At 46.5% G+C, this 14,656-nt stretch overlaps 1 protein-coding gene across 1 annotated transcript in view; it reads right to left on the bottom strand.

Moving 5' to 3' along the window:
- GARNL3 (GTPase activating Rap/RanGAP domain like 3) overlaps positions 1-14,656 on the bottom strand; it is a 136,441-nt gene that overhangs the window by 34,316 nt on the left and 87,469 nt on the right. Inside the window, exons 8-16 of the mRNA XM_084821505.1 lie at positions 14,330-14,356; positions 11,196-11,271; positions 8,442-8,540; positions 7,014-7,117; positions 5,056-5,164; positions 3,421-3,466; positions 2,700-2,806; positions 1,359-1,474; positions 583-687 (exon numbers count right to left, since the gene is read on the bottom strand). Coding sequence (XP_084677631.1) covers positions 583-687; positions 1,359-1,474; positions 2,700-2,806; positions 3,421-3,466; positions 5,056-5,164; positions 7,014-7,117; positions 8,442-8,540; positions 11,196-11,271; positions 14,330-14,356 — 789 coding nt within the window. The remainder of the gene's footprint in view (positions 1-582; positions 688-1,358; positions 1,475-2,699; positions 2,807-3,420; positions 3,467-5,055; positions 5,165-7,013; positions 7,118-8,441; positions 8,541-11,195; positions 11,272-14,329; positions 14,357-14,656) is intronic.

The raw sequence follows: 14,656 nt of genomic DNA, 5'->3' as shown, positions 1-14,656 counted from the left end.
TTGCTCTGCTTGGCTGGTTTAAGACCTCAAGGAACTAGAGCAAGGGATGAGGAAGCCTTTTTCTTTCTACATTCCTTTGGGGCTACTCTGCCAGAGGGGCTGGGGGGCTGAAGGCAGTACTAGGTGGTGCAGAGTAAAAAGCAGACGGGGGGAATGCCATCCAGTTTTCTCTCTTCTCTTCTCTTCTCTTCTCTTCTCTTCTCTTCTCTTCTCTTCTCTTCTCTTCCCTTCCCTTCCCTTCCCTTCCCTTCCCTTCCCTTTTCTCTCTCACTCACTTTCTGCCACCACCTTCCTTCTCTCTCTCTCTCTCTTTCTATCACCCACTTCTTCCTCCCCCTCCCCCTCCCTCTCTCGCACTTGGTGGGCTGCCTGAGGATGGAGAGATTGCTCTTGCCAGAGCTTTGAACAGATTGCTTGCAGGGGGCTTTTGAAATTAGGCCAAGGGCTGCAGGCAGCCCACCCCTGAACTACAGTGAAAGACTGACCACCAATGTTCAGCTTGCCTTCTGAAGTGGCAACTCCAGGACCGTAATCTCATCCTGAAAGGTCCATTTCACTCATCCACACTCACTCAAACCACACCTGGCCAAGACGGACAAATTCAGCCTGGCGAGCCTCTTCTTTTTTCCGGGCCGATTTTGGGGACTCAGGTAGGACGTCGCTGAAGGATCTCCTGTTAAGCATGTTCTTTGAAGAAAGAAAAAGACAAAACAACAACCAGACTTTTAATGAAAAGGAAGACACCAAACTTACTTTAGGCGGAGTTAAAGGGAGAAGCTGTGTGCCTGACAGAAGACATCCTGCTTGATGATATTATAGTTAACTATAAAGACGACAGGTCCCTGCCCCAAGGAGCTTCCCATCTATAATTCGACATAGAGGAGGAAGATGGAGGCAGGAGTAAGCTGGGGAAGGACGGGCATTGATTCCAGTGACATATGCTTAAGGTGATCGACAAAGGCTTCACGGAAAGGGCGGGGACTGAGGGGGGACTTGAAGGAAGCCAAAGGCCAAGGGAGGGGCCATGGCTCAGTGGCAGAGCCCCTGCTTTGCATGCAGAAGGGTCCCAGGTTCGATCCCTGGCATCTCCAGGTAGGGCAGGAAAAACTCCTGCTGAAACCCTTGAGAGTCACTGCCAGTCAGTGTCAACAATACTGGGTCCGATGGTCTGACTCGGTATAAGGCAGTTCCTATGCAGTGGCATCACACAGGTTCCAGGCATAATGGGCAAAGGAAGGGGCGGGGCTGCCACAGGGAGCAACAGCTGCTGCCACCGGTCTTTGCCCAAAGATTTCCACAGAAGGAAAAGTGTGACCCAACCAAACAGCACGCAAGGCGCCAGGAGGGACGGAGCTTACCTTGTGCATATCCGGCATGAGGTCCTGGTATAAGGAGCGAATCAGCATATCCAAAGTGCGCTGCCGTTTCTGAGCAAACGTTGGGGTTTCCAAAGTGGCTTTCTCCCCATTTATTACTATGAGGCGACAAACACAGGAAGAAGGCTATGTGCTGCTTGGCACATAGCGACTTGGCCCCAACCTCCCCATTGGAGCGTTACCTCGTAAGGATGCCATGCAGGGGTGCGCAGCATGCGGTCCCGCCCCCGTCGCCCTACCGCCGCTTATTTTGTTTATTTAAAAAGTGTCCTGGCGGCCTTTCAGGGCAGAAGCCCTCCAAGGCGGCTCACAGCAGTAAAATACATAAAAACCGTTAAAATATTAAAAGCGATAAAACCATAAACACAATAAAGTAGAAATAAAAACAGCAAAAGCCAACAATAAAATCAGCAGCAACAACAACAGCAATAACAGCAACAGCAGCTGTCATATCAAGATAAGGCCACGATAATGTAATATGTTTTCAAGGCCTTCTTAAAGGTCTGCAGTGACAGAGCACGGCGGACATCCGATGGCAACTTGCTCCAGAGGTGTGGGGCCACTGCAGAGAAGGCCTTCTCATGTGTGGTCACCCACCTGAGTGCTCTCATGGATGAGCAAATAAGAAGGGCCTCTCTGCTATGGAAGCCTAAAACGGCCAAATCTAGCTTGAAAACAAGTGAGATTTGGACACATTAGGTTTCTTTTGGTGTCCAGAGGGCAAAAACGGCTCCCAGACCCCCCAAAGTTTCCCGCCACAGATGTAGCAGAAGGGGAAGAGCTGGTGTAACATAGTGGGCTGGGAAGTCACTAACAGTGGCCAACTCAATGGTCTTGAGCTCAGAAGCATGGAAGTGATGTCCCCTTCTTGTCATAGGCCTCCCTGACATCTGCAGGGGTGGCATTCTAACTCAAGAACAAGGGAGGCTCCCAATGATGAGATGAGGCCACTGCAAACGTTCTGCCCTATCCAGATTTGCACAATTTGCCATAAGGATGAAACAAGTTATTGATGTGCAAAGTCAATAACTCAAGCACATGATCTCGTCCACTGAATACACATCAAGGCACAAAACATCAAACGTGCATATATGATGGCAGCATATTATCAAGGAATGAACCATCCGTAAAGTGGTTTAATTTTTCAGGCCCTGCCCTTCCCCAACTGGTTGCCCTCCAGTTATGCATTCCAGTTCCCATCAGCCCCAGATAGCACAAGCAGTGGTCAGGGATCCTGGGAGCTGTAGTCCAACACATCTGGTCAGGAAAGGCTGCTTTAATCCAAGGATCTCTTTGGGTTTGAAAACAGTAAACCCGACTTACGTTTCACCAGCAGAAAGTCCCTGAATTCCTGGTGGTCCGTAAACACTGGCGGGGACGGAAGAGGAGGTCCGAAGAGAGGTACGCTTTCTTCTGAAAAGATTTTCAGCCTAGCGGAGAGCATATCTGATTATTTGGGACGGGACATAGCTTATTCCAAATGCTACCCACCGCCAAACAAACGAGTAGCACTAAAAAACATCAGCCACCAAGCACATAGGGCAAGATGAAGTGCTCTTCTGGTGTGATGTAATAGTAACATATTCTTTATTTTTCAGTTTCCCCTGAGAAGGAGTCAGGGCTTACAGTTCTAAATGAGAGGTGTGGGGGCCAAGCATAGATTATGCTGATTGCCCCAGAATCTCAGGTAACTAATTCCAGGGGGGGGTGTGGAGGGGCTGCAATTACTTGGTCAGCAAAATGCGCTTTGCGCATTCTCAGAAGCACACTTCTCTTTGTTACTTCACATGTTCCCAATATTCAAAATGGGTCCTGAGAAGGGAGCAAGTCCATAAGCTTGAAATGCATATAAACTGGGGTTTATTATTCCTCCCTTTCCCCCCCTTTTGAGCAAATTATTCTTGTTGCTTTTTCTAGCCTCGGATTTCCCCTTCCTCCCCCACCCCGCATTGGGTATATTTTCAGTGATACCACATTGAGCTAGAGTCATAACATGCCATGTCAAATTAATGGAATGAATGGTTAGTACGCAGTTGACACCCACCTGTAACTATCGCTTTGCTTATTATATCTCACTAAGGCAAAAATATCTGTAGCGTTAATTAAGGAGATCAATCCGTCTACTCCTACACCAATGGAAATCTCTTGTCCCTTAAAAATTCCGCCTCCTCCCCCTCCGTTCCTGTTTTGGTGGAAATTAAAGAGGAGAGGAGAAAAGAAAAGAAAAGAAAAGAAAAGGGAAATAAAAGGTGTTGCTGTACTTGACAAAAGAATGTTCTTTCATGGCCAGAATCACAGGCCAGTTCACATTGGAAATGCACAAATACTGTATGGCCCAATGTAGACATAATGCTTGACCATGGTCTGTTGCCTTAACCTGGTTAAGGCCTGAAATACATGGTGAGATTGTGGTTTAGCTTGCTGAGCAAGGCCCGGCCTCCTGAAAGGCATGTATGTGGAAACACAAGCGGGACCTGGTTGTTACCTTGTGAGCAGAGGGGCTGGAGAGGTAAGGAAACTGCCTTAACCATTTTTATTTATGTATTTATTTATGCATACAAAAGTTTATATCCCATACCTTTGGTGCTTATGCACCATTCAGGGCAACTAACAAGAAATAAAAACAACTATAAAATGCAATAAAATTCCAACAAGATAATTAAAACAGAGAGAGGCGTGGCAGATAAAACAGAGGCGCTGGATAAAAACTTATCTACCTGATAAAACAAATGCCTGTCTAAACAGGAAGGTTTCTGCCATTTAGTGAAACACCATAAGACAGGGGAGCCAATCAAGTCTCTCAGAGTTCCACAATTTAGCTGCAGACACAGAGAAGGCTCTTTCTCTTGTCACCATTAAACAAACCTCCACCGCATTCAGGACATTGAGAAGGTCCTCCCCATCAGATCTTTGGGTATGGGAAGGCTGGTATGGATAGAGGCAGTCCCTAAGGTATCCTGGATGTAAGGTCATCGCCCACACTCTGAATTGTGCCCAGAAAGAACTGATATCCACTGAAGCCCTTGCAGGACAGGTGTAATGTGATGTCATGGCTTGCTTGATACAGGTATAACACTTAACCATGGTTAATGCAAACTCACTCCAAACCTAGTTTGTGGCCAGCCCTCAATCATAGTTCAGGTATTCAGATGCAGCACCGTGCTTAAGAAAAATGAATCGTGGTTTAAAAATGTTGTGTCTGCACAGAGCTTTAGAAGGAAGTTTGTAAACCATGGTTTGCATGGACCCAACTCACAGACATCTCTGGGACGCTCAAAATAACTAACCCTGAAAGATAAAAAGGTATTGACATTAGTATGGCAACGTAAATTCCAAACTGTGGGAATTTACTGACTTGGGAGTTGTGCTTCTAACCACTAAAATCTCACCTTACACAGAGCTAAATTCTAAAAATCCCAAAATGGCTGAAACAGTTGCCAGAGACAGCCAGTCCTTAACCATGGTCCAAGAAACCAAACCATGGTTAAACATTCTGTCTGCACAGGGGCCGTGTGTGAGACAGGCCTGTGAATCCAATCGTAATGCACATTTGTTTTCTGTGAATGACGTCGAGACAGCAGCTCAATTAAACCTGGGAGGGGGGAGCAGTCAATTAAAAAAAAAAAAAAACACCAAGGAAGCAGACAGGGATGGTGGTGGTGGTGGTGAAAAAAGATACGGGTAAAGTGAGAGCGGATCATGGATGGCTTAAAGGCTGGAGACGACTCTTCTCCTTCCTGGAACACGATGGTGACAATGTCATTCCCAATGTGCCGTTTTCTTTCTACCTGTAAACAAAAGGGAGACCCATTCGCGGTTGTGTGACCCCTGTGCAAAAAAAATCCCAACCTCCTATATCCTCTGTAGCAGCCTTTCCCAACCAGATGCCTTTCAGATGTGTTGGGCCACAACTTCCATCATCCCTAGCTAGCATGACTGTGGATGATGGGAGTTGTTGCCCAACACATTTGGAGGCCACCCAGTAGGGGAAGCCTGCTCTGTTTTGCTCACTTAGATAATGACCTGAGAAAGAAGGGAAGCCTTTGTGCTACTGCCTGGTTTGGCGTTCCGTTTTGTTTGCACAGCACCTTCGAACCCCAAGGTACCAGAATGACATTTGGCCTGTACATTCTGGACTCACACACACAAACACCAGTTTCCAGGAGGACCAGGAACGATGTCAACCTTGCTGCAATGCAAGATCTCCCGTGCAGGTTCAGATAATGGAAGGAAACTTGATATGTAACTCTAAAGAGGGGAAGTGGAGCCATTCCACCAGCCCTGCTGAAAGCCATCCCCAGGAAGACAACTCCTCCCTCAACTGTCCTTTCCAGCAGGCTGAGCTGAGGGAGATGAGAGGGAGAAAGATGGCCACACCGCCAGCCATCCTGAAAGGCTTACTTTTTCCCTCTCTTCCTTCCCTATTCTTTTTTCCTTGTGCAATGTATCTTTTTCCATTGCAAGCCTTTGGACAGGGGTTGTCTTCTTTTACTGATTATTTGTAAGCTGCTCTGGGCATGTTTTTGGCTGAGGGGCAGCATAAAAATACTTTACATAAATAATGCACCAATGGTTCCAACACCAGCCCACCTGACCCCCCCCGGCACCCATTTTTACAGGGAGGAGGAGGAAACGTGCAAAATACATCACAAAGTGGTCTTTGAAGCAAGTCCTCTAGAGAATGTGATTTGCACACTCGCATATTTGGTTTGCTTCTGCCCGTTTTATGTACTATGCCGGGCACTAAAAGGACCTGGCTTCTGGGAATGCTATTCAGCCACCGGTTTTGGCCTCGCACATTTCACCTAGCATTGCCCATGCACTGTCAAGCTTAGTTTCAGACCCATAAGGGCTAGGAACATGCTTGTTGTTTTCTTTTTTAAAAAACAAAAGGCAAAACTCTCATGAAGATGAATTCTGAATATAATAGCCTATGTTTGTGTGGAAAAGCAAACTACACAGTGACTTGGGAATAGCTAACACATGGCCGCTAGAAGGGGATCCTAAGCTAAACACAGAATCACGGAGTTGGACAGTTGGAAGGGAGCTTAGAGGTCATCAAGTCCAACCCCCTGAACTACTCTTCAGGATGCAACTACAGCACCCCGAGAGACAGCCATCCAGCTCTGCTCAAATACCTCCAGCAAAGGCGAACCCACCACTTCCCTAGGCAGTCTGTTCTACAGTCAAACCACTCTTACTGTTATGAAGTAATGTTTACCTGCAATTTCCACCCATTAGTTCTGGTTCTGTTCTCTGGAGCAACAGAGAAAAAGTCTGCTCCATCTTCTGCATGACAATCTTCCGATATTTGAAGACTGCTACCACATCTCCCCTTAATCTGCTCTTCTCCAGGCTAAACATACTCAGCTCTTTCAACCAGTCTTTATTGGAGTTGGTTGCCAAGCCCCCCACCACCCTAGTTGCCCTCTTCCGGACATGCTCCAGTTTGTCAGTGTCCTTCTAAAAATGTGGTGCCCAGAACTGGACACAGAATTTCAGCTGTTTCCTTAAGCATTAACATTTCGAAGATGTGCCTCTTAGAAGCACCGCAACATTCCTCTGCCTCTTTTTTTCCCCTTTCTTTGACGGCAGCTTGTGGTCTACTAAGAAAAATCAATACAGAAAACCACGTACTTGCTGTTTGTTTTCTTTAGAATATGGAAGCATGGTCGAAACATGGAACATTATCTCGTGCCCTTGGTAGACAGTGTAGATGGAATAGATGCCTGTGGTGTCGTCTGCAAAAGAAAGGGGCAGGTGTGAGGGAAATACGCTTGCCACATTTAGAGAGCAATCCTATGGCCCCTAGACAGCTTGGGGGGGGGGGGAGAGGATATGATACTTTGGATTCCTGGATCCAAGGTCGGAGTCCAGCTCTGACCTTGGTGCCAAAGCTCCCCTCCCCCTCACAGCTGGCACAGGGAGAACAGTGCCAGCTCCCTCTCTAAAGGTCGCAAAGTGACCTCGGAGGGAAGGTAAAGGGGGCATTCCTATGGACAGAGATGGGAGGGGACTGGGGAGGCCAGCTTATGAGGACTCCTCCAGCCTCCACAGCCTCCTTCTCGCCCTCTCCTCGACACCTCAGCTAGATCTCTTAGCAAGCCCATCTAGCTAAAATGCAGACTGGGAGGAGCGTGGAGGCGAAGATCTGTTCTGCCGCTCCTCCCACTCTGCACCGGATGGCCATAAGCCTCTGGGTTTGGAGGCTAACGGCCATCCCCACGGGATTGTGCCCTTATTTATTTAAACAACTCTCCAATGGTGCTGTCAAGACAGAACCTTGGTCAGAGGTCCGGGGCCCCACTCAACAGAATGAAGAGGAGGGCCCCGAAACACAGGAGGGCTGGCTTGCCACATTTTGAAGTAAGTGAAGCAAGACATCTTACCATCTACAGAAGGAAACACCCCTCCAAAGGACCGTTAAGTCCAGAGCCTAAAATTACCTAGCTGCACCCCTGCCACCGTCCTCCAGTCAACACTGACCCCCAAATACGAATAATTTAAATAATTTAAGAAAGAGAGAGATCCCACCCTTTAAGGTTACATATCTCCTGATTGTGTTTCTGTGTCAATGTACTTATTTCTACATCATGCTATGCCTGAGTATGTGTGTTCTGTAACTGGGCATGTCCCAGCTGCTGCTAGATGGCACCAACTGTATTACAGAGGCTGATCACTTCGGAGAGGGAAGTCCGTTTGTGCAGCAAAATACATTGCCACCCCCTGGGCTGCCATCTGGAGAACAGAAAATACCAAAGTCAGCCATTCCTAATTTAGGGCTGGGATGAGTGTGAAAAAAAACCCATGGGCATTGGAAGCTACCAATATAATCTGTAAACAAAACTGCATCTTAGAAAAGGCTTTGGGAACCACATTTAGGCCGAAATAGAAGCAGGGCCAAGTCTCTGGAGTTGCACAGGTCTACACAAGAGCAAACAGAAAAGAACACAAAGGTTGGAAAGACAAGGACATGGAATATTTTCATGCATGGCAGGATCTGTTCTGGATCACCCAGTACAGGGACTCTGGGAGCGATTATGATCACTTCTGACAAAACCTTACTTTTGGTGTCCAGTCCTCCTCTGTAGCCAGCCCATCCCTTCAGCGTAATGGTGTCCCCCAACAGACTCAATAACCTTTGGAAGCTTTCACTGCCAGCTTCTGCAAATGGAGAAAATGAGATTGGGGGGGGGGGAGCGAGACAGAAAGATCATTAACACCCCCTTGCTTTGCTGGTGACATTTCCTTTACAGACCTAAGAGGCAGGTTTTGGTCAAAAAGGGCAGGGGCAATATCAGACGATGATTATGTTTTTATCACTTTTCATATTTTAATTGTTTTCATGTATTTTATTGCTGTGAGATGCCTTGGGAGGGCTTCTGCCCTGAAAGGCAGCCAAGAAATAATACATACATACATACCTATTACTTGAGTAGCTCCGCTCCCAAGGCTCCTCTCTGGACTTTTACCATCTCAGAATACGAGTGTGTTTGTATGTGTGTGTGTGTGGGGGGGGGGGGGTTGCATGTTCCTCTGCATCAAAAAGCCCTTAATGTGGGACACCCAGATTTCCATCTGTGAGGGAGTTTTTCCTTTGGAGGAGCATTCAAACATGCAGCTCATCCATCCCACCTTGCATTCTGAGATGGTGCAGTCCCAAGAGGGCTGTACCAAGTGCCCCTTTTGAACGTTTGAATGGCTCTCTATTTTACAGAGACTAACCCAGGGCCAAACTGCATGTTATGCTAGTCACGTTTAAAACATGCGTGCGCACACACAAACACGCTGATAGCCTTATTGGAGGATGGCTGTATATTCCCTCCAGTATCAAGGACAGGACGCTTCTGTATACCAGTTGCTGGCAACATGGAGGATGTCGTTGCACTCACATCCTGCTTGTGGGCTTCCCATTGGGGCATCTGACGGGCCCCTGTGGGAACAGAATGCTGGACTAGAGAGAGCTTTGGCCTGATTTGGCAAGCCTCTTCTTATGTCCTTACACATGTGCTTAACACTGCCACCTTTATTTCGAAGGGAAAGCAGCTGTGAGGGGCCCTGCCAATGGATGGTCTCCTTCCATTGCATATAGCACCTTCAGAGGAGGGATCCTCCTTGCTATCTATCGCAGCAGGGGAAGAATGGGGTTTAATTCCCTCTCTCCACTGGTTGCAAGCCTTCCCCATCCCCCAGTTGATGTTATTTCCATTAAAAATAAATAAATGGTGTGTTAAACACCGAAGATGCATTTAATGTCACGTGGAATTTAGCCCCAAGAGGCATCTCGCCTCCAAACTTGGAGGAAGCGTATAGCTGTCATGGCCAGATATATCCTGTGGGAGAAAGAAGGGGAAAGGCAGACAGACATGCTAAACATTGTTCAAGTGGGCCCCATTTTTCAGGATGCCTCTGAAAAGGCGGAAGATTGCTGCAGTAGAAAAACTTCCACTTCAGAATGAGATAAACAGACATGAGAAATGAGCGCGAGGTGAGCGGGGACAGAAGAAGCGGAGCTATTGGTATTTTTCTTTCACTCTGGCTGTTGAGAACACAAATATGTCAAGTTGGCTTTGCAAATATAACCAAGGCATTAAGAGCCTGCCAGAGCTTTTAGTCATACAAACACAAAATGTTCCGAGCGCCTGACGTTAAAATATTTCTAGTCATCGTTCGGAGACAGGAGGAGAAAACAAACCCCAAGACGCATGGAGACGCTTCGGAGGGATATAGGACGGATTTGCGCCAACAGCTGTTCGGGGGGATTTTATAACATCCAAGAGTCGCAGAGTTCCCAAGGAAATGGCCAGCCTTTATTATTTGCTGCTTGGGAGTACGTGCTAAAATTAAGATCAAGTTTACATTCGGGAGCATGATTACGATGGAACTGCAATTTTTATTTTATTGGGGGGGAGTCCATCTGATTTATTGTCATGAATGTGGAGCCATCAATGAGTATGTCACACTTGACAGGGTAATGTAAACAAAAGGGAAAAGAGAGAGAGAGAGATCTGCCCCAAGGAGTTTGCAATCCAATTTTTGACAGTGAGGGAAGACAGCTATGGGATATGCTACCTCTGAGGTCTGTAGAGGGGCCATCACCAACCATTATCTGCCCCACACAACACCCCTGAGCCTTCATCAGGCCCACCCCTGCCACCAGGAAGCGCCAAAAGCTGCAGATTTTCCAGCTCCCCATGCAAGGAGATCACCTGTCTTCCCAAGGATAAAAACTTCTGGTGCTACCCAGCATAACTTATATAGCTGGACCCCCTGAGCAACTCCTTATGACTTTCCACTTTCTCCCCCAACCTGATCCACCCAGTCACCGTCCACCCACTTCCCAACACCAGGGTTTGCAGTTTTATATTACGTGTTTTCACTTTAGTGCCAATTGCTTCTTATAGCTCGATTTTTATAGAAAAGGGGAAAAGACAGAGAAATATAAAGACGGCTATTTCATCACAGCCTGGTCAGGGTGGGACCTGGGACCTGGCACTAAGCAGCTTGGTCAGGGTGAATCCAGATGGCCATTGTCAACCTAGACAAGCCTTTCCCAACCTGATGTCCTCCAGATGGGTGGGACCACAACTCCCAGCACCCCAGCCATGGCCATTGAGCCTGCTGGCTGGGGGTGATGAGAGTTTTAGTCCCACACATCTGGAGGGTGCTAGGTTGGGGAACGCTATTCTAGATCTAAGTTCAACCCAGATCAGCACCACCAGCACAGACACAGGTGTTCTCCACCCTCACCCAATTCAGACAAACATACAGCATCCCATTGCCTGATGACAACAGAGGGAGAGAGATCTGTAGACTCACCATTGCTGAACATCTCGTCGTCTGTTAGCTGTCCATCTTTGGCATAAAGAATTCCAAACTTAAAATTGACAGAGCCCTGAAAGGAATGGGAATGAGGTATTAATAAAATCGAGCTAAGCTTGTCCTCCTTAGAAAATGAAGCAGCTTCGTTATGTCCAGGGTATATCGGGAAAGTCAATGCATTGCTCCTCATAAAACTCAGTAATTTGGTGCTTTTGCCCAAACCCTGCTTTCCAACTTGGTGACGCCATCATTTATCATGTCCACTAAACCCTAAATAGCTAGTAGGTGCCAGATTAGGACTGTATGACTTCCAACCATATTGGACTGCATCCTAAGATAGCCAGGCACATTAAACGGGGTGGGGGGAACCTGCAGTTGATCCTTCGGTGCAGATACGCACTTGAATGCTCATTAAGAAGTACAAATACATGTGCACACCTGCATCAAGGTGTGGGTAACCAGGGAGCTGGTTCAAACATATTGCTAAACCATGGTTTAGTGTCATGAGGACAAGCGCAGTGGGCCTTGGGCTCACGCACTCCCTAAAGTGACCATGTGTCCTACTTTGCAGAGGGCTGTCAGTTGTCTATATGAAGGGATGGCCAGTCGACTTTCAAGATCAAGAACCCTGACAAGGAATTGCAGGGGCCTTGAAGTTGCCCATCGGTACTTAGCAGCACCTGGACAGCAGACTGAGCAGCAGACACACAGCTGACCTGGTCCCAGTCTTCCCCATAAAGTTGTGAGATGTACTGAATTTCAATTCAATGACAGTAATTATTTCTAAATTTGCAGATACATAGATTTAGATATGCACATATACCATTTTTATACAAATGTCTGCTCTCTCTTTTTTGGCAATGCCTAACGGCCGCCCCACCACAACGCCCCCCCACCCCCTCTGGCACAGTCGTGAGGAGTCTGAAAACTTTTGCTTCCGTTTTTGATTAATTGCAGCCTGTCATGTTGTTCCAACTCATCAAACTGCAGTTAATCTTAACTATGGTTTGTTGCTGGTCTGAGTCTCACGGGTTTGTCCATGTAGTGCTAAACCCGCAAGGGTAGGCAACATGGTGCCCTTCAGATGTTTTAGACTACAACTCCCATAAGCCCTAGCCAGCATGGCAAATTATTGTGGATTATGGGAGTTGTAGTCCAAATCATCTGGAGGGCACAAGGTTGCCTCCCCCTGCACAGTTAATGTGGGATCTTTCCCAGTTTGGGAGGACAAACGGTATCCTTATCTCACTCAATTTTTTTCATAGATTTGAAATTCATACAGATTCACTCATGCAATGGAATAAAGATCTACAGCCCTTTCTGTTAACTGCCCCATTCGTGGATTTGAACTCAGAAGTATCCACAAACTTAACCTGAACCAGAGACCAATCGAGTTATCTTCTTGCAAGCGGATGTTCAGGAAATCCCAATTCGTTTCTTGACAACAGGTTTTCCAGTGTATACTGTATATCTGCAAACACTTTGTTCAACAGATTTGAATATTTAATCTTTTTAACATGTACTGACCAAGAGAATGTATTTGCCTACATTTGTATTTAATTCATTCTCATTATCAGACAGAGTCTCTGATCTAGCTGTCCAAGGAACCTTTATATGTTTTTGGTTTTAGTTCTTCTGATTTTGTAGTTGGATTCTTTTCAGTTTCCCCTTCTTGCACAAATCTAAAACCAGCAACAGATATCTTTAAAAATAAACATGCAAAAATGCTGCGAGACCTCACAATTCCTGTCCTTCTGTTCTCACAAGCCTTCCCATATATTCTGTTATTCAGACTACCCAGATATTCCATCCCTCATTTTTCTTTGCCATCACCACCCAAACCGGGGGGGGGGGGGGGGGGGAAGGCAGGTCCCACATTCTGTAGGATAAAACACAAAACCTGCCCAAAGCCACAGGTTTTAAAATCATAGTGGAGTGGAGTGAAACAATTTGAGGGCCCACAGGTTCCAAACAGATGCATTCTCTACTTTCTGTACAACCGAGGTCCCTGATCAGAGGAGAGAATTACAGGCAATTTGAGCTGGAGTGCTATCGACATAGCCCAGAATCTTCCTGACACAGGAAATCAGGTGATGCCAAAGGAAATCAGGTGATGCCAAAGAGGACTGTGCTTCCAAACTCTGTCCCTCTCTCTTCAACTCCTCGGAAGACCAGAAGGCCTGGCCATTCATTCCAATTTGGGAGGGGACAGGGGTGGGTGTCAGCACCCTCTGTGCTGAACTGGCAATCTAAATTATGCAAATCCCTATACCGCTAATGGGAAGATCTTCAATTTTAGACATTCCACTGCACATATAAATACCCACTGCTGTTATTCTTACAGGGGATTGCAAATGCTCGATTATGGCAATCAGCGCTCAGACTTCCCACTCTGTTCTGGAGACGCGGATGGCTCCCGCGAGTCATTCCAGCATCACCGCAAACAAAATTGTTTTGATTTATATCCAACCTGCACCCAAAGGGCTACGGGTGAGTTAATGGTAGTCTTAAATGAAACAGATGGATCTGTGAACCTTTAAGGGCCCACAATCAAATTGAAGAAATATATGGACTCGGAGAATGCGAGAGCAAGAACAAGGAAAAAGACATAACCTTAATATAAAAGCTCTTCCCCCGCCCCAGTTATATGTCTGTCTGCCGATTTGTTCTCTGGAATGTGATGAAGCAAGGTGAGAAAAGACTGGAAAGACAGAAGGGTCCCAAATATTTTAGCAGGAACCAGATTGATGGTCTTCAACATGGGATGCTATTTTCAGCAACATCCCTCTGAGGCACACACAACAGGTCGTTCTGATCTCGCACGGCAATCTGAGCAAGTTTATTTTTCTGAAGGTGTGTGACTGGCTCCCCAACAGATCTGCAAAGTGGCATCGTCTGGAACTGGTTCCACAGCTCTCAACTCTGACGGCCATTCTTATTTCGACAATATGATCACGCGTGTACGTTGATCTCAGGAGTGGTCACAAGAGCGCTCATAGATGTAATAATCACAATAATAAAAGAACACCAAAACACATAGCCAACAAAGTAGAAGGAAGCATTATTACAAATGGAAACCAATATTTATTAGATAATCTTCTCGACCTTAAGGAGATTAGTTTGTGCATTACCTCTTGCTCTTCGAGAACCAATAAATCCTGTGCAGGAGGCGGGGGAGAAAAAAGGACAAATATATTTAGCTTTTATGTTCACTCGAAACCTCACAATCCTAGTTGTTACTTGCCCATGTAATTGGACAAGAGTAGCAGTAACCAAACGCATACGTTTTGCAAATGGTGTTCCTACAACCACGATACCTTCAGGACACTTAGGTGTTCTCTCATTCCCCTTCCATGCATATACTCTGTGGGTTCAGAGGGAAAACGGGAACACAACCTCAGGTCCCACATCTAATGCACATGCTTAGGCTCTCCCTCCTAACTCCACAAAACATGAGA

This window comes from Heloderma suspectum, chromosome 14 (genome assembly GCF_057233095.1).
Source record: "Heloderma suspectum isolate Gila_16-S chromosome 14, 16-S_ref, whole genome shotgun sequence".
NCBI classification, from domain to species: domain Eukaryota; kingdom Metazoa; phylum Chordata; class Lepidosauria; order Squamata; family Helodermatidae; genus Heloderma; species Heloderma suspectum.
This window is presented reverse-complemented; position numbering and strand designations above follow the sequence as displayed.